General features: G+C 38.9%; 1 protein-coding gene across 4 annotated transcripts in view; it reads left to right on the top strand.

The window, feature by feature from the left end:
- Nucleotides 1–21100, top strand: part of LOC139761340 (glyoxylate reductase/hydroxypyruvate reductase) — a 42322-nt gene that overhangs the window by 1084 nt on the left and 20138 nt on the right. For 3 of the 4 annotated variants that reach the window (XM_071685412.1, XM_071685413.1, XM_071685414.1), the window contains exons 2-4: nt 3806–3901; nt 8668–8798; nt 13723–13805. In XM_071685412.1, the coding sequence (XP_071541513.1) occupies nt 3806–3901; nt 8668–8798; nt 13723–13805 (310 nt within the window). Of the gene's footprint in view, nt 1–172; nt 297–3805; nt 3902–8667; nt 8799–13722; nt 13806–21100 lie in introns of those variants that run through there. The other variant, XM_071685415.1, reaches the window with a different exon arrangement.

The following is a 21100-nucleotide window of genomic DNA, read 5'->3' as shown; positions in this document are numbered from 1 at the left end:
ATAAGGCATCCAGACCCCCTGTACTGTTCATATTTCTCCAGTATGTTTCATTGAAGGTTGACAATGCTACATTTCACTCATTAAAGGGGAGCTGATTTGTTCTGAGTGATTTATGTCCCTGTATTTATTTATTTTTAAGTACCCGAGGACCAATTTCTGTGAAAGAGTCATGGTGTTACTCGAGATGTCTATAAAGCCTCCTGCAGCCCAAGGCAGACTACGTCCAGTAATAGCGAAATGTACATTCCTTTGGAGTGAGAAATTCTTTAAAGAGGCTATACTCCTAACAATACAAGGTATACACTTCAATTTTATGTATTTCTTTACATTTTCCATCGTACAAACAGTCCAGCTTACGAACAGGGTCAGGAATACAACCCATTCATTAAATTCTGAGTCAATGTTTGCATACAAGGAAAAGCATTGACTTTGTTTTTTATTCTAAATGAAAATCAGTTTTATTGTTTTACCCAAATTTATCATTTAGTGCAAAGCACTTAAAGCCAGTGTGCTTTGAGTTAATTTTCTGTATATTTTTCCTAGAGTTAATAGAGTAAATGTGAATAAGAGCAAGGTTATTAGGTACAGTAGGGTTGAGGGTCAAGTCAATTGGGAGGTGAGTTTGAATGGAGAAAAACTGGAGGAAGTGAAGTGTTTTAGATATCTGGGAGTGGATCTGTCAGCGGATGGAACCATGGAAGCGGAAGTGGATCATAGGGTGGGGGAGGGGGCGAAAATTTTGGGAGCCTTGAAAAATGTGTGGAAGTCGAGAACATTATCTCGGAAAGCAAAAATGGGTATGTTTGAAGGAATAGTGGTTCCAACAATGTTGTATGGTTGCGAGGCGTGGGCTATGGATAGAGTTGTGCGCAGGAGGATGGATGTGCTGGAAATGAGATGTTTGAGGACAATGTGTGGTGTGAGGTGGTTTGATCGAGTAAGTAACGTAAGGGTAAGAGAGATGTGTGGAAATAAAAAGAGCGTGGTTGAGAGAGCAGAAGAGGGTGTTTTGAAATGGTTTGGGCACATGGAGAGAATGAGTGAAGAAAGATTGACCAAGAGGATATATGTGTCGGAGGTGGAGGGAACGAGGAGAAGAGGGAGACCAAATTGGAGGTGGAAAGATGGAGTGAAAAAGATTTTGTGTGATCGGGGCCTGAACATGCAGGAGGGTGAAAGGAGGGCAAGGAATAGAGTGAATTGGAGCGATGTGGTATACAGGGTTTGACGTGCTGTCAGTGGATTGAATCAAGGCATGTGAAGCGTCTGGGGTAAACCATGGAAAGCTGTGTAGGTATGTATATTTGCGTGTGTGGACGTGTGTATGTACATGTGTATGGGGGGGGGGTTGGGCCATTTCTTTCGTCTGTTTCCTTGCGCTACCTCGCAAACGCGGGAGACAGCGACAAAGTAAAAAAAAAAAAAAAAAAAAAAAAAAAAAATTCCTTTATATTGATGTTTTCCCATCACTTCCCATCAGAAAGATATTGAAAAGGAGATACATACTTCATCAGCACAATGTAGTTGTATTAATGGTCTTTGTCAAACACGTACTTGACCTGAGTAAGGAGGACAAATGGATATTGTTTTGATTTAACAAGTGTCATTGTTGAATGTCAGATTTCAATAGTTGCACTTTTATTTAGAATAGAGTTAATAGAAGTGCACATCTGCCTTGTTATGAAGTTACTGATAACTAACTCTGAGAGAAGTGCTTATGGATGTAGCATCCTTAAAAGACCTGTAATTTGTTGGTATTTTGATGTTTTCAGTGTAATAGATTGAATGATACCACACAGAATAAGCTGTTTTCTTGTTTTGTGTTTTATTTAGGTGAAATGTGTAGTGTTACAGTATTAGATTTAGTTGGTCAACCAGAAGCACTAATACATTACCGGTACAGTCATAAGTTCTTTTTGTCTGTGTTTCCTGTGATGCGATGTTATTCATTAGGTTTGTGGTTAATATTCTATTTTCAAAATGCCACATAATTTGTGGATTTATAGACTCTTCATGTAGACAGATAGTGGGCACTATTATTGACAAACATTCGTATTTGTGAAAGGAGTAAGAAAAAGAAATTACAAAAAAGTGAAGCCTAAAGGTTGTTGTATGAGGGGAGCTCTTTGATTTTTGTTTGGAAAATGTAGGGTTAGATATATATATTGATCTTCAAGAAATTTGTAAAAAAAAAAAGACCTTGTTAATATATTTCAGACCAAACTGATTTTTGAATTCCCAGGCCATATTCATAGGCAGTTACTGTTGGTAAATGAAAAGAATACGTCACCATTTTCCAAACAAAGCACCTGAAGTGCTTTAACCAGAAAATAAACCGTGTACACCCAACAAATGAATTATCTTTACAGGTGGTTCTGATTGATTTCAAATTGTACATTATAACTCCTGTTATCCCAGTAGGGTTAGTAATTATGAATGTGAGACATTTTAAATAATTATGGTAGCTGCTCTGTATAGTAATTTTTATTAAAATCAAAACTAAATAAGATGCATCATAACTGGAAACAGTATACTATACATTGCTTGATGAATTATTTATGAGGAGACCAGGGCTACCAATGCAGGGCAAAATCCTAGAGCATTCATCCAAATCCTTAAGTCTCTTGTATTGTCAACACAAAAATTTAAGAATATTTTTTGTTAGTGTTGGGGGGGACATATAATGCCATTAGATATCTGTAGAAGAATGCCATGGTTGGATATATTGTCTAGAACTATGAATGGAACAGGACATGGGGAAACAGATCTACACTACTCCCTGTTGGTTTTTGTATTCAGATACAATTCCTCTCTCTCTCTCTCTCTCTCTCTCTCTCTCTCTCTCTCTCTCTCTCTCTCTCTCTCTCTCTCTCTCTCTCTCTCTCTCCTGTCACAAATTTGAATATTTTAGATAAGTATTTGTTTGAAGTGGGGCAAGAAAAATTTAAGTATTTACTGATTCTTTCCTTACTATTGTTGGTCTTGTATTTATCTAACCATACTGAATGCAAGACTCATTATTATTTATATTATGTTCATTACCTGTTAATGTAGTTTGTAGTAAACCCCATATGTTAAGCAGTTGGTGTTGTATGTTCTGAACTAATGTCTGATATGATAGTTGTATGAAAAATTGAACTTTTATCTACGTGGCCATTGTAGTGGTGTGATAGCATGTAGTGCTTTCTTCCCCCCAAAAAAACAAAGTTCAAGTTCTGTGAGGAGGCAAGATTATCAGCAAGGCATTAGATAGAAGTAGTCATGAGGAACATTTGATGGGAGCCTTGGCACACACTGGACTAGAGGTGCTCTCTGCCAGTGGCCCATAAAGGGGGGGCACTAAAGGCTAAGAAGGAGGACTAGAGTTCACTAGTTATGGAAACTATTGTTGTGGCCTCCCTCTTAAGGGAGTTCTAGGTGGAAACGGGCATCAGAGATATAGATAGACAGCTAATCTTTACAATTTTCATAGAGCTAAACTAAGATAATCCATTCCATCTGCCACTCCACAGAAGGTGTGAAAAGATGTGAAAAATGATTGCTTTATCCATATAACACTTAATTTATGTCTGTATGCTCCTAAGGGAGATGCAGTATTCGTGACAATGTATATTGTGATTGAATCTGTCATGGATCTTACTTCTGAGTGATTTAAAAATCCATCATAACCCACATTTTTTTATCAGATCGGGTCTGTGGAAGGCTGTAAGTTAATGGGTATTGTATTAAGTATTCAGGATGTTTCACATTGAATATGTAAGCCAATTAGTAAAAGATATTGATTCATTGTGTCCATGCATTTTAGATCCTTCTGCACATCATCTGCCACAATGTCGAAACCCAAAGTTCTCGTCACTCGATTGGATATACCACAGAAGGCCCTGGACATGATGAATGAAAAGTAAGTTTTAGATTATGACTCTTCAATCATTCATTTATAACAATTCATGCTCTTTTCACTTAGTTAACTTATAAGATAGTAATGTTTAGCATAGATGTTTTGTAAGATGCAATATTTTTCTTATTTGGGTGGAGAACAAGGTGGATTTAGATAGGGAAGAGGGTGTACAGAATATAGAGAAAAAGAAGAAAGTTTATCACATTTTTATGCTTTAAGAATACTAATTATTAGTTGATCGAAAAACTTTGGGAGGTTTTGGTTTGTAGTGTATGTGTGGACCACTACAAAACGTGTTAGGAGCGTGTTTGGGATAAGTAGTGCTAATATGTGAGTTGATGATGTCATTGATGAGTGCTTTAAATTACATGGAGTGTGTTTGGGTGTGTGATATTGTCACGGGTATTTCATATTTTCAGTAATGGAGCATCAGATGAGAATGATGTGGGAAGATAGCAGTGTACTCCAGAACCTTAATGTAACAGAGATAACAGGGCACTTCAGAGCCATGATGGAACAAAATTGAAGTTGCTGCTGTTGTTGTATGCTAATGAGGCTATTTTGATTGGTAGAATTAGACGAATGAAGATGTAACAGTGGGTTGCTTTAATAATCTAAGTGAAAGGAGGCTGTTTTAAGGAAGAGTTTTTATCTGAATATATTATCATTCTGAATAAAGAAGAAATAAAGATTTGTCAGTTAGTTTAGTTAAAGGGACTGATCAGTGAGAATGATATGTAGAGCTGAGGTTAAGATTAAAGTCATGCAAGAGAGAACTGAGAAATGAAGTTTTACTGAGAGCTTTGGGGAATGGGAAAAATTCAAGCATCAAGTATGTTTTTTTTTTTTTTTTTTTTTTTTTTTTTTTTTTTTATACTTTGTCGCTGTCTCCCGCGTTTGCGAGGTAGCGCAAGGAAACAGACGAAAGAAATGGCCCAACCCCCCCCATACACATGTACATACACACGTCCACACACGCAATATACATACCTACACAGCTTTCCATGGTTTACCCCAGACGCTTCACATGCCTTGATTCAATCCACTGACAGCACGTCAACCCCTGTATACCACATCGCTCCAATTCACTCTATTCCTTGCCCTCCTTTCACCCTCCTGCATGTTCAGGCCCCGATCACACAAAATCCTTTTCACTCCATCTTTCCACCTCCAATTTGGTCTCCCTCTTCTCCTCGTTCCCTCCACCTCCGACACATATATCCTCTTGGTCAATCTTTCCTCACTCATTCTCTCCATGTGCCCAAACCACTTCAAAACACCCTCTTCTGCTCTCTCAACCACGCTCTTTTTATTTCCACACATCCCTCTTACCCTTACGTTACTTACTCGATCAAACCACCTCACACCACACATTGTCCTCAAACATCTCATTTCCAGCACATCCATCCTCCTGCGCACAACTCTATCCATAGCCCACGCCTCGCAACCATACAACATTGTTGGAACCACTATTCCTTCAAACATACCCATTTTTGCTTTCCGGGATAATGTTCTCGACTTCCACACATTTTTCAAGGCTCCCAAAATTTTCGCCCCCTCCCCCACCCTATGATCCACTTCCGCTTCCATGGTTCCATCCGCTGACAGATCCACTCCCAGATATCTAAAACACTTCACTTCCTCCAGCCTCTCACCATTCAAACTCACCTCCCAATTGACTTGACCCTCAACCCTACTGTACCTAATAACCTTGCTCTTATTGACATTTACTCTTAACTTTCTTCTTCCACACACTTTACCAAACTCCGTCACCAGCTTCTGCAGTTTCTCACATGAATCCGCCACCAGCGCTGTATCATCAGCGAACAACAACTGACTCACTTCCCAAGCTCTCTCATCCCCAACAGACTTCATACTTGCCCCTCTTTCCAAAACTCTTGCATTTACCTCCCTAACAACCCCATCCATAAACAAATTAAACAACCATGGAGACATCACACACCCCTGCCGCAAACCTACATTCACTGAGAACCAATCACTTTCCTCTCTTCCTACACGTACACATGCCTTACATCCTCGATAAAAACTTTTCACTGCTTCTAACAACTTGCCTCCCACACCATATATTCTTAATACCTTCCACAGAGCATCTCTATCAACTCTATCATATGCCTTCTCCAGATCCATAAATGCTACATACAAATCCATTTGCTTTTCTAAGTATTTCTCACATACATTCTTCAAAGCAAACACCTGATCCACACATCCTCTACCACTTCTGAAACCACACTGCTCTTCCCCAATCTGATGCTCTGTACATGCCTTCACCCTCTCAATCAATACCCTCCCATATAATTTACCAGGAATACTCAACAAACTTATACCTCTGTAATTTGAGCACTCACTCTTATCCCCTTTGCCTTTGTACAATGGCACTATGCAAGCATTCCGCCAATCCTCAGGCACCTCACCATGAGTCATACATACATTAAATAACCTTACCAACCAGTCAACAATACAGTCACCCCCTTTTTTAATAAATTCCACTGCAATACCATCCAAACCTGCTGCCTTGCCGGCTTTCATCTTCCGCAAAGCTTTTACTACCTCTTCTCTGTTTACCAAATCATTTTCCCTAACCCTCTCACTTTGCACACCACCTCGACCCAAACACCCTATATCTGCCACTCTGTCATCAGACACATTCAACAAACCTTCAAAATACTCATTCCATCTCCTTCTCACATCACCACTACTTGTTATCACCTCCCCATTTACGCCCTTTACTGAAGTTCCCATTTGCTCCCTTGTCTTACGCACCCTATTTACCTCCTTCCAGAACATCTTTTTATTCTCCCTAAAATTTACTGATAGTCTCTCACCCCAACTCTCATTTGCCCTTTTTTTCACCTCTTGCACCTTTCTCTTGACCTCCTGTCTCTTTCAAGTATGTAAAATGTTTAAATGATGGAGTGCTTGTCCCAACTCAGATATATGGATGAGAAACTAGAATTTTTAGATCTGAATATAGGTTAGGTTATATAGGTTAGAGATCAGAGTAAAGATGGATAATGAATGTTTTTCCATTGGAATCATGGAAATAAGTATAGAATGAAACTGTGAGAATGATAAGTGGGTTGAAAAATCCCCAGAAAGACCTTTGGATAAAATTCTTATGAGTTGGTTTTGTTTCACAAGACTCCTGACTGACGATAAGTTGATCAAGAGCATACCTAAGTACAAGGAATGGAGTAAACTCTGGGAGTTAGACAGATGCATTGAGTGAATTGATTAGGGCTGGAGGTACTATAGATAAGGATCTGTTAGAGGGATGAATTTTGATACTTTTTTTTAATGTTTCCTGCATTAGTGAGATAGCTTGAGGAACATGTGAAGAAAGGCTGCATCCATGTGCATGCACTCTCTAGATAAAGGACTAAGAGGCCTGCTGGAGATAATTGTAAACAATTATATGAGAGGTGTAATTTATGAATGAGACCTGTTTAGTGATTTTATATGATTTGCATGGATTTGGAAGATATAAACAATTCCTTTAAACCCATTTTGAACTGCTTTATGCATGGTGCTTTCTTCATAAATGCATTTATGGTTAAATCTAGGTAGATGTAAACATTGTTGTTTTGAATGATTGTGTGACAAGATCTTGATCAGAACCATTTTGGTTGTTTGGATGTTTGTATGAATGAGTTTTGAAGTATTGAATCTGTACCATATGTATTGGAACATGTAGAGGTCTGATAGTATATTATCCATGACCTTTTTAATGAGATGAAGATGTTAGCAATACTTAACTCATGCAGCTTATTCTTAGTAACTGTAGATTTAGATTTTCCTGCCGTGAGCATTATGTGCTAACCCTGCCTTTTGGCAAAAAAGGTAGGAGTGGTCGGTAGTGGTGGGTAAAAATATTTAGGCAGGAGCATTAGATAGAAACATTAGGTAGAAGTAGTAGTTAGGACCATTAGATAGAAGTAGTCATAAGGAACATAAGGTGGGAGCCTCTGTAAACACTTTGCTAGACTTCTCCTCTGCCATTGGCATGTTTAGGGTGAGATGCTAAGGCTAAGAAGTGGCACTGGAGTTTTTTTTTAGTTATGGAGATTGTTCCCGTGGCCCCCCTTTGAGGGAGTTCCAATCGGAACAGGCGTCAGAGATATAAATAGATAGATAGATAGTCTTTGAATCAGAAACTGTACTCGTAAACAATTCAACTAGTCTTTGAATCAGAAACTGTACTCGTAAACAATTCAAATAGTCTTTGAATCAGAAACTGTACTCGTAAACAATTCAAATATGAGAACTACCTGTAAATTTGTTTATAGAGGAGACCATGCAAAGTGTTTGTTACATACATAAGTGCTCCACAACCTTGTGCACTGTCTGATTTTGTATTTAACAGGTTTTTTTTACTCACCTTTTCTTAGAAATTGCTGTTATTGTCATATACTTAATTTCACTATGTTTCTTTAAACTTATCCTTTTCTAATTATGTTCATTTGTATTACCATGGAGACCACCTAATACTCATCATCATTATACTTTGCACTTGTATTTTAGGTTTTTTTTGAAACCTCCACATTGTATCTTTGTTTAAAACAGATGCTCCACTGTCTTTATCCAGCTTTCCCAAAGATACCTAATTTTGATAACCATTCAGTCCTCTACTTTTTAATTTTGTATCCTCTCCATTGTAGGTTTCAACGTGAGAAATATTGGGATATAACTTTTAAATGGTTGCCTGCTTAAATCATTTGAAGCACAAATGTAAAAACTGTTATGATTGACAGATTTGAGATGGACATCTGGCACCAAACCCACCCAATACCACGGGATGAGTTGCTGAAAAGAATAAATGGTAAAGATGCTCTCTTTTGCCTCCTTACTGAGAAGATAGACAAAGAGGTGTTGGAAGCAGCTGGTAAGTTGATTTGGTCCTCTCCTGTAATCACAGTTTGATTATTATTTGTGTGTTACAGGAAGAGAGAGTTTTATGCTTGTGTTGCCCCAACTCATAACCATATAGACATGTATCATATCTTTACTCTTATGTATGTATACACAAACATGCATACACCCCAACTTAAGCCAGGTATCTATTTATGGACCAGCCAAGAGGGGAGGACGAACACTTGGGTTGGGTGTTGTTCAACTGCTTTGCTTTGGATTTGAACCCATATGGGTCAGATCCTGGGCTGGCCTGTGCTGACTCATGGTCATTAATGCTAACCACTAAACTAGGGAGGCTCATGTGTACATATAAATGGTAAAACAGATGCACTTCAGTTTATGGAAGAGTTGACAAACAGAAATCCAATGTTACACAAATTCTCCCATATTCATATACAATATTTTTTTGGTACTATCCATCTATCAGTCTGTCTGACTATTTATCTGATGCCTGTTTCCCCTAGGAACTGCCATCAAGGGGGTGGCAATGAACAAATGAATCTCCACTTATCTTTATCCTTACATTCCTCCCTCACTTTTTTTTTTCATGTTGAAGGCTCCAGTCACAGACTAAAGTCCACATCAAGGCCAGGCCTTAATTGAAGTATTGAAAGAATTATGAAATGGAAAAGACATGAGAAGATAGTGAGTTTCAATGCTTCACTGTTTGGGGAAAGAAGCAGTTATCAAAATGGCCTACCTTTAAGTTGCCGATGCCCACACAATAATCATGTGACTCAGCAGCTTGCCGAGTATTGCATGGACTAGCTAGTGGTGTGGGCATACAAACAGCCAACTCTCAGTAATATCTATAGAAGAGTGAAAGTGAGCCAACATTCTGGTGTAGGGCAAGGGGATCAAGTTTAGAAGTTAGCCTGGGATAGTTTATAAATTGGACCGCTTTTGCCTCAACTCTTTCTAGTAAGGATGCAGAGCTAGAACCACCCCAAATGTGAGAGCAGCACCATTTACAAGGATGAATCAATCCCTTGTATAAACAGAGCAACTGTTCAGAAGAGAAGTTTTGACATACAAACAGGACACCCAGTTTCTTCAAGGCAGAATTAGCTATTCCTGTAATGTGGGGTTTCCAAGAAAGAGTGTATGTTACAGTAATACCAAGTATGTTCATTGAATCAAGAGATGGAATTACAGAACCATCAAAGGAGAGACGAGAGTTGCGTGGATATTATGATTAAGAGATGATTTAGATTTTGTTTATGCCACTGAGATATCCTTTCCAAGTTTGAGATTATTAAGGAAGCTGTGTCAAGATGAGATGCAGATTGAGTGAGAAGAGGGAGCAGAATTGAAGGATATGGATGAATGCGGTGTTGAGTTTTTGCTTAACTCACACAGTTCATAACTATATTTTCCTGTGGTGAGTGCTATGTGCTAGTCCTGTCTTTGGGCAAAATGATAGGAGCAATAGGTAGAAGTAGTAGGTAGGAACATTTAGGTAGGATTATTAGGTAGAAACATTAGGTAGAAACATAATCAGTAGGAACATTAGATAGGAGCCTCTACACTAGACTTGCCCTCTACTAGTGGCCTTTTAAGGGTGAGGCACTAAAGGCTAAGAAGCAGCATTGGAGTTTTTTAGTTATGGATACTCTGTTGTTATGGCTACCCCATTGAGGGAGTTCCTGAAGGGAACAGACATAAGAGATATAGATGGATAGAGAGGAAGGAAATTGTTAGAAAGGAAAGTGTAGGGGACAGGACGAAACCTTGAGGGACATCATTGTTGATGGAGAAAAGGGGGAAGGCTGATCTGTCAATGACCACAGAGATAGATTGGCCGGAGAGGAAGCTAAATATGAAGGAGCAAAGTGAGGGAGGGAAGCCAAGGGAGGAGAGCTTAGAGATGAGACCCTAATGCCACACCCTGTCAAAAGCCTTAGGTATGTCAATGGCAACTACACATGGCTCCCCAAAATCTTTCAGGTATGAATATCGCCAGTGAATCTAGCCTTACAGAAGCCATACTGGTGATCAGAGAGAAGACTGTGATTTTTGAGGTGTCACAGATATCACAGATGGTCTTCCTCTCACATCAACCCTTTGTAATTGTACTACCATACATTCTCCTTGTAATCTTTCCATCTTGCATTCTTTAAACATGCCCAAACCACTTCAAAGTATTAGGTTTCATATACTTTACCACTCCACAGTTCGTTCCCTCAGCATTCCCTGCTGTATCAAATCTCTCATTTGTTTCTTCATTCCATCATGTCATACCACATACTCTCAAATAGCTCATTTCCACAGCTTAGATTCTTGACCTCTGTGACTCATTCCACATCCATGCTTCGGCTGCATAGGTCAGGATTGGAGGACTATGTTGCCCCATAATCATCAGACTTACACCTGTACTCTTCATTATTCTGTGAAGAGGCTTAGTAACTCTTCTACTTGGTACTGCTGTTTCCCTTATCTCTCCTTCATCTCTTCTTCCATATTACCGAACTTACCCAGGATACCTCCCAAGTACTTAAATTCTCTCACCTTCTCCAGTCTTTCTCCCCCATATCTGTAACACCCAATGTTTCAACCGACCTATTACCCTTGCTTACTACTTTGTACCCAGTGTTTGTTCCAAGTGCTCTCACCCATTGTTCTTACCTACTTCTTCTACCTATTTGCTCCTACCATTTTTGCCAAAAGGCAGGGCAAGTGCATAGCACTCACCAGAGGAAAATCAAGAGGTATGAAGCATGAATAGTATGAATTAAGTTTTGTCAAGTATTATGTTTGACAAGGAGAGATTGTAAGTTTATGGAAGAATGTCAGCTTATTTCCTGCTAGATGATAATCATATTCAGGCCATGGTGAGCTCTGGTTTTGGTAGAGAGGAGATTTATCCTGCAGCCCTTGCTTTAAAAACAAAAAACTATGAATATTTGGAAAGTAGATAAAATCCATTATGTATGGATTTCATACCTTTTATTACATTATCCATACATGCCAGGCTATATGATGTAAAGAATGGGAAGTTATAAAATCCAGCGTGGCTCAGTTTCTAAGCTTTCAGAGTTAACAGTTAGGTACTATATACAAATTGATGCTGTATCCATAATGCATACAGTACTCTTACAGTGTATACGTCTGGTCCCTTATTCCTGCTGTTCTATTAGCTGGTATTCACATACTGGTATACAGACAATGCCCAAGGAAAAATATGTTGAATGATGTAGACAAAAAAATAAGAAAGTTTCTAGAATTGCACCAGCATTAGTGGGTACAAGCTGTCAGTTGCTACAGTGATCCTCACTGGCACTTAGTACATATACAGTATTAGTTACATTGATCATGAAGGAATGAATGAGTTAATGTACATAAAATACCAAAAGTGAATTGTAAGACTTTTAAAAAAAAATTCATTTCAAGGCAGTAATAAGTGGTTGTTTAATAGCAACTGGCTGTGTATTTGTGTCATTGAGTTTGTACCTATTTATATTGTATGGGGAGGGGGTTTTATACTCATGGGCCCCCATCTCTTGAACACTCTTAGATATCATACAAATTCTTCAAATTATGTATGTTGTCTGCATTAACCATATCCTCATTCAATTTATTCCATTTATCCACCGCTCTTATACCATAAAAGTATTTCTTTACACTCTTATTTACAAGTTTCTTATGTGTTATGGTGGGCATACAACCTGGAATGCTTATGTTATAAATTGTGTTATAATGCTTTGTAGGAAAACACCAAGTGAGTCTTGTGCCTCTGGAAAGAAAAGAAGCCGGAAAAGCGTCAGTTGTAAACTTAGACAAATTGTGTGATTTCATATGGATTGTTGTGGTAATGATATGGCTAGTGTTTTGACCCGTTTTACGAGATTCAGAGCATCTTATGGATACAGCATTATATACAGTATTATTTTGCTTTATGGCATTTTCATCAAGTCTTCATTATTTAGATTAGAAGATTGTTAATGTGAATGCAGTGTACTGGATGTTTTTGGGCCTTTAATTCTAGCTTTTTGTGTGCAAATTAGATTGAGAAATTTTCGTAAGGAATGTAACCACCCTTTATACTCTTTAATTCCTATGGTAAAAGGTGATTTTTTACCTGTTGTTTTTATTGAGTTGTTATTTCCAGGAAAACATATGCAACATTACCTTGGGACTGTACCTTGGGACTGCCTTTATACTCTAATCAATCAATATATTTAACTGTCCAACATCCACAAAGGTTCTTTTCCTTGCCTTAAGTATTCATTTTCTTTATACCCTTACAGATGATTTTTTTATCATTGTAGAATTAGAGATAAACAGTATATAAGGAAACTTAGCCATGTTATACCCACAGAGGTGCTACTGCTTCACTGTTATTAGAAATAAGAGTGGACAGTTGCTTTCATGAACATCTCTTTCTTTTCTACCTTACTTATTGAGGAAATGATTATCATTCTGCTTTTATGTCATCATAATCAAAATGTTTATGAATTTTGATAACTTTGTCAGTAACATGTTTACAGATACTGTATATATATTCAGCTGAGATTGGCAAATGTGGAAACATCAATGTAGGCAGTGCACTTCCCTCCCTCTTTGTGTCTTTTTGGTAACTGAGAGTGATTGTTAAAATTTGCATATAATGGAAATAAAAAATTATGCAATGAATACACATGCAAAACCAGATAAAATGGGTAATATTGTATTGCATGCATCTCGCCATATCATGGATGAGGTACTGTTTCTTTTGAGAATATAATTTTTGCATTTGTATGTGATATAGATTGATTGATGAATACTATTTGTTGATGTGGGAACAAAAGCTGAAATATAAACAGGTATCAGAATCATACTGGAAAATATTTGTTTGGAGCAAATTGTAAATTTCCTGTTAATGTGGAGTAATTAATATGATTATTTGCTTTTGACAGGACCTAATCTGAAGGTGATTGGCACAATGTCAGTTGGACATGATCATCTTAGTTTAGAGGAGATAAAAAAGCGTGGTATAAAAGTAAGTTAGACTGTTTTTTAATTCATACTATTCGCCATTTCCCGCATTAGCGAGGTAGCGTTAAGAACAGAGGACTGGGCCTTTGAGGGAATATCCTCATATGGCCCCCTTCTCTGTTCCTTCTTTTGGAAAATTTAAAAAAAAATGAGAGGGGAGGATTTCCAGCCCACCGCTCCCTTCCCTTTTAGTCGCCTTCTACGACATGCAGGGAATACGTGGGAAGTATTCTTTCTCCCCTATATATATTTATCTATTTATTCACTTTGCTTTGTCGCCGTCTCCCGCGCCAGCGAGGTAGTGCAAGGAAACAGACGAAAGAATGGCCCAACCCACCCACATACACATGTATATACATACACGTCCACACACACCAACATATACATACCTATACATCTCAACGTATACATATATATACACACACAGACATATACATATATACCCATGTACATAATTCATACTGTCTGCCTTTATTCATTCCCATCGCCACCCCGCCACACATGGAATAACAACATCCTTCCCCCTCATGTGTGTGAGGTAGTGCTAGGAAAAGACAACAAAGGCCCTATTCGTTCACACTCAGTCTCTAGCTGTCATGTAATAATGCACCGAAACCACAGCTCCCTTTCCACATCCAGGCCCCACAGAACTTTCCATGGTTTACCCCAAACGCTTCACATGCCCTGGTTCAATCCATTGACACCATGTCGACCCCAGTATACCACATCGTTCCAATTCACTCTATTCCTTGCACGCCTTTCACCCTCCTGCATGTTCAGGCCCTGATCACTCAAAATCTTTTTCACTCCATCTTTCCCCCTCCAATTTGGTCTCCCACTTCTCCTCGTTCCCTCCATCTTTGACACATACATCCTCTTTGTTAATCCTCCTTACTCATCCTCACGAGTCCAAATCATTTCAACAAAGCCACTTCTGCTCTCTCAACCACTCTTTTTATTACCACACATATCTTTTACCCTTTCATTACTTAGTCAATCAAACCACATATATTTTATTTCATATATATTTGTCATTTCCCATATTAGTGAGGTAGTGTTAAGAACATGAGGATAGAGGACAAAGAGGATATATGCATCAGAAGTGGAGGGAACAATCACCCCGCCAATTAATACTAATTTCTCAACTGCCCATATCCCATATCTCTTGCACATGCTATCACTGCTTCACTAAATATCTCCCATTCCCCTTGCTTCATTTGCTTACAACTTTAGCTATTCTATACCCAATCTCTTCTAGTATTTCACACACACACACACCTCTTTTTTCCAAGCTCATTTCTTTCTCACCCTCTTCTCATTCATATTAGTTTCCCCTCCCAACACATTAACATCTAGGAGTCTATCTTTTGCACACCTATAAATTTGTACAGAGTCCAACACTTCTCTCTGACCAGGTTCCCTACTCATTGATGTATATTTATGCATGTCCATTTAAAAAAAAAAAAAAAAAAAAAAAAAAAAAAAAAAAAAGTATTCCTAATCACCATACCATTTTCTGCACACAACTCCACAAGCTGTTGACTATTCATATTTCACCTCAGTAATAACCAATGTCTCCTAATTCTGCCATCAATGGCCACATTACTTACTCTTGCAATTATGACATCAATGGCCACATTACTCACTCTTGCAATTATGCCATCAATGGCCACATTACTCACTCTTGCAATTATGCCATCAATGGCCACATTACTCACTCTTGCAATTATGCCATCAATGGCCACATTACTCACTCTTGCAATTATGCCATCAATGGCCCCATTACTCACTCTTGCAATTATGCCATCAATGGCCACATCACTCACTCTTGCAATTATGCCATCAATGGCCGCATTACTCACTCTTGCAATTATGTAATCAATGACCACATTGCTCACTTGCAATTATGCCATCAGTGGCCACATTACTCACTCTTGCAATTATGCCATCAATGGCCATATTACCCACTCTTGCAATTATGTCATCAATGGCCACATTACTCACTCTTGCAATTATGTCATCAATGGCCCCATTACTCATTCTTGCAATTATGTTATCAATGGCCACATTACTCACTCTTGCAATTATGTCATCAATGGCCCCATTACTCACTCTTGCAATTATGTCATCAATGGCCACATCACTCACTCTTGCAATTATGCCATCAATGGCCACATTACTCACTCTTGCAATTATGTAATCAATGGCCACATTGCTCACTTGCTATTATGCCATCAATGGCCACATTGCTCACTCTTGCAATTATGACATCAATGGCCACATTACTCACTCTTGCAATTATGTCATCAATGGCCAAATTACTCACTCTTGCAATTATGTCATCAATGGCCACATTACTCACTCTTGCAATTATGCCATCAATGGCCACATTACTCACTCTTGCAATTATGCCATCAATGGCCTTATTACTCACTCTTGCAATTATGTAATCAATGGCCATATTACTCACTCATGCAATTGTCATCAATGGCCACATTACTCACTCTTGCAATTATGCCATCAATGGCCACATTACTCACTCTTGCAATTATGACATCAATGGCCACATTACTCACTCTTGCAATTATGCCATCAATGGCCACATTACTCACTCTTGCAATTATGCCATCAATGGCCACATTACTCACTCTTGCAATTATGCCATCAATGGCCACATTACTCACTCTTGCAATTATGTCATCAATGGCCACATTACTCACTCGTGAAATTGTCATCAATGGCCACATTACTCACTCTTGCAATTATGCCATCAATGGCCACAATACTCTGCAATTATGCCATCAATGGCCACATTACTCACTCTTGCAATTATGCCATCAATGGCCACATTACTCACTCTTGCAATTATGCCATCAATGGCCCCATTACTCACTCTTGCAATTATGTCATCAATGGCCACATTACTCACTCTTGCAATTATGCCATCAATGGCCACATTACTCACTCTTGCAATTATGACATCAATGGCCACATTACTCACTTGCAATTATGCCATCAATGGCCACATTACTCACTCTTGCAATTATGCCATCAATGGCCACATTACTCACTCTTGCAATTATGTTATCAATGGCCACATTACTCACTCTTGCAATTATGCCATCAATGGCCCCATTACTCACTCTTGCAATTATGTCATCAATGGCCACATTACTCACTCTTGCAATTATGCCATCAATGACCACATTACTCACTCTTGCAATTATGACATCAATGGCCACATTACTCACTTGCAATTATGCCATCAATGGCCACATTGCTCACTCTTGCAATTATGCCATCAATGGCCACATTACTCACTCTTGCAATTAATTAATTCATAACTATTATCTAATCTTCAACATCAGCATTGCTGACACTATTCAGCTGCTCCCAAAATGCCTCCTTCTAAATGGCTACGTGGTATAAAAGTAAGTCAAACTGTTTTCTAATACCTCTAGTATTGAGCAGGGATTCATTGGAGACTGAAAGAGATTAATAATCCAAAAGGAGAAACTAGTCAGTTGTGTATACAGCTACACCACCAAATTCCAGCAACTGATGGTTCAGCACCTCCTTTAGTCCGGACAAAATTACTTGAGGAACTTGAAATTACCGCGGCCACCAGACTAGTTTACTGGGCAGTTATAGATGGCATTGTGTGTAGGGCGCACTTATTTACATTCTTTACGCTGCACTTGTTGGTGGTGATACTGCAATTCTGTGAGATTCGTAGCTTATTTTGCTTAAATTTAACACTAGCTATGGCTTCTAAGACATATGAGAGTGTCAGTCATGATGTCAAACATAAACACCAGTCCACACCAATCCAAGATGAAATAGAACTGTTAAAAAAAATGGACCATGGTGTTTTGGTGTGTAAGCTGCGTGACATCTACAGTATTGGTTCATCAACTGTTTATGATATAAAGAAGCAAAGGGAGAAAATATTGAAATTCTATGCAGATAGCGATTCCAAGAAGCAAATGATGATTAGAGAAACTATGAAAAATGGTAAGAGTACTGAGCACAATCAAGTGATGATGGAACGGTTTCAACAGTGTCGGAGTGATGGAGTGGACTTGTCAGGTAGCATGATAATGGACCAGGCTAAGTTGTTTCATAAAGAACTTAAATTACAACATGAGCAGGACTATAGTGAAAAATGGCTTCAAAGATTCAAGAAGCCTTATGGACTTTCGCTGAATAAAGTGTGTGGAGAAAAGCGGTCTGCAAACCATGAAGGAGCTGCTGAGTATGTGTACGAATTTGCAAAACTCGTAGCTGGTGAGCACCTCAGTCCTAAGCAGGTGTATTATGCAGACAAAACTGCATTATTCTGGTGATGCACACCTAGGAAAACACTAACAACAGAAGACGAAGACCTTACAGGATTCAAACAATCAAAGGACAGACTTACCATCTTAGGGTGCTCAAACATTTAATATTTGTTTAATCTAAATTTTTAGCAGTCCATGGTATACTTTAGACACATGGGAGATGCACAGTTAGTGGGTTAGAGGTGTGTTGATAAATATTATTATTACATGACCATGGTTGGTCCAGAAAAATGGTTAATGCTGTAAGGCTTTGGAGCCAAGAGTGCCAGAAAATTGGTGGTGTACGTGTACCATACTTTGTCTGGTTTGGGCTTTATTGATTCTTGGTAGAGAGGGAAGTGTTGCTGTTTTATAAGATTTCAATAAACCTATAGATATGCCCTGTTTAATTAATAGTCATTGAGGATAAGAGGATCATTGATAAATAATGACCCCTCTCTTTCTTTTTAGTAGACATGGACTTCCAGTATTTGCATTTTATTCTTGCCTGTCCATTGTCTTTATTCTCATATATATAGAATGGATCAGGTGCATGAAATTAAATTTTCAGAACTGGGGTCCCCAATCCTTTTCTGGTGGGCTTGTAAAGGGCAAGTGTGACCAGTGACTGTGGAGAAACCTTGCTAATGCATGTTAGACTGAACCAAGGACATCCATACCTTTTTTTTTTTTTTTTTTTTTTCCCCCGTTGTCTCCCGCGTTTGCGAGGTAGCGCAAGGAAACAGACGAAAGAAATGGCCCAACCCACCCCCATACACATGTATATACATACACGTCCACACACGCAAATATACATACCTACACAGCTTTCCATGGTTTACCCCAGACGCTTCACATGCCCTGATTCAATCCACTGAGAGCATGTCAACCCCGGTATACCACATTGATCCAATTCACTCTATTCCTTGCCCTCCTTTCACCCTCCTGCATGTTCAGGCCCCGATCACACAAAATCTTTTTCACTCCATCTTTCCACCTCCAATTTGGTCTCCCACTTCTCCTCGTTCCCTCCACCTCCGACACATATATCCTCTTGGTCAATCTTTCCTCACTCATTCTCTCCATGTGCCCAAACCATTTCAAAACACCCTCTTCTGCTCTCTCAACCACGCTCTTTTTATTTCCACACATCTCTCTTACCCTTACGTTACTTACTCGATCAAACCACCTGACATCACACATTCTCCTCAAACATCTCATTTCCAGCACATCCATCCTCCTGCGCACAACTCTATCCATAGCCCACGCCTCACTACCATACAACATTGTTGGAACCACTATTCCTTCAAACATACCCATTTTTGCTTTCCGAGATAATGTTCTCGACTTCCACACATTCTTCAAGGCTTCCAGAATTTTCGCCCCCTCCCCCACCCTATGATTCACTTCCGCTTCCATGGTTCCATCCGCTGCCAGATCCACTCCCAGATATCTAAAACACTTTACTTCCTCCAGTTTTTCTCCATTCAAACTTACCTCCCAATTGACTTGACCCTCAACCCTACTGTACCTAGTAACCTTGCTCTTATTCACATTTACTCTTAACTTTCTTCTTTCACACACTTTACCAAACTCAGTCACCAGCTTCTGCAGTTTCTCACATGAATCAGCCACCAGCGCTGTATCATCAGCGAACAACAACTGACCCACTTTCCACGCTCTCTCATCGACAACAGACTGCATACTTGCCCATAAACAAATTAAACAACCATGGAGACATCACACACCCCTGCCGCAAACCTACATTCACTGAGAACCAATCACTTTCCTCTCTTCCTACACTTACACATGCCTTATAACCTCGATAAAAACTTCTCACTTCTTCTAACAACTTGCCTCCCACACCATACATTCTTATTTCTTTCAACAGAGCATCTCTATCAACTTCTCCAGATCCATAAATGCTACATACAAATACATTTGCTTTTCTAAGTATTTCTCACATACATTCTTCAAAGCAAACACCTGATCCACACATCCTCTACCACTTCTGAAACCACTCTGCTCTTCCCCAGTCTGATGCTCTGTACATACCTTCACCCTCTCAATCAATACCCTCCCATATAATTTACCAGGAATACTCAACAAACTTATACCTCTGTAATTTGAGCACTCACTCTTATCCCCTTTGCCTTTGTACAATGGCACTATGCAAGCATTCTGCCAATCCTCAAGCACCTCACCATGAATCATTTTTTTTTTGCCCCGTCGCTGTCTCCTGCATCTGCGAGGCAGCGCAAGGAAACAGACGAAAGAAATGTCCCAACCCACCCCCATACACATGTACACACATACACGTGCACACACGCAAATACACACACCCACACATCTCAATGTACGCATACATATACACACAGACACGTACATACACACACATGCACACAATTCACCCTGTCTGCCCTGTTCATCCATACTTACAAATATTATTTGTATTTTTTCACTTAACATATTATTCTTCTGTCAGATGAGACCTCTATTCATATCACTTTCATTTACACATTTCTTCTGTTACATGAAATTCCCTATAGTTTGTAATATCTTTATTTGAACTACCTCTTGCTGTGACATACTGTCACTAGGTTTAACCGGGATGGTGGAAAAGATAAACTTAAACCATAGAGACTTGGCTACAGATGGTGAGCTCTGTTTTCATTGCATTACAATAATAGTTAGAGAGTAGATGTGTACTAGTGAAACCCTTTGCTTGTTTATTCCTGACAAGACCGGGCTAAGGCAGGAAAGGCAGTTAGGTATTAAAAGAAAAAATAGATTCTTATGCATTGATAATTTCAAGTGAGAAACTGCAGAAGCATGTTTCTGAGTTTAGGAGAGTGTATGAAAGAATGTTGAGAGTAAATGTGAATAAAAGCAAGGCTATCAGATTTAGCAGTGAAAAGAGAATGGTTATTTGAAGTATTAGTAGGAATGGAAGAACTAGAAGGTGAATTATTTTACATAC

Source organism: Panulirus ornatus, chromosome 40 (assembly GCF_036320965.1).
Source record: "Panulirus ornatus isolate Po-2019 chromosome 40, ASM3632096v1, whole genome shotgun sequence".
Lineage (NCBI taxonomy): Eukaryota > Metazoa > Arthropoda > Malacostraca > Decapoda > Palinuridae > Panulirus > Panulirus ornatus.
Note: the sequence above shows the minus strand (reverse complement) of the source record. Positions and strands in the feature narration are given on the sequence as shown.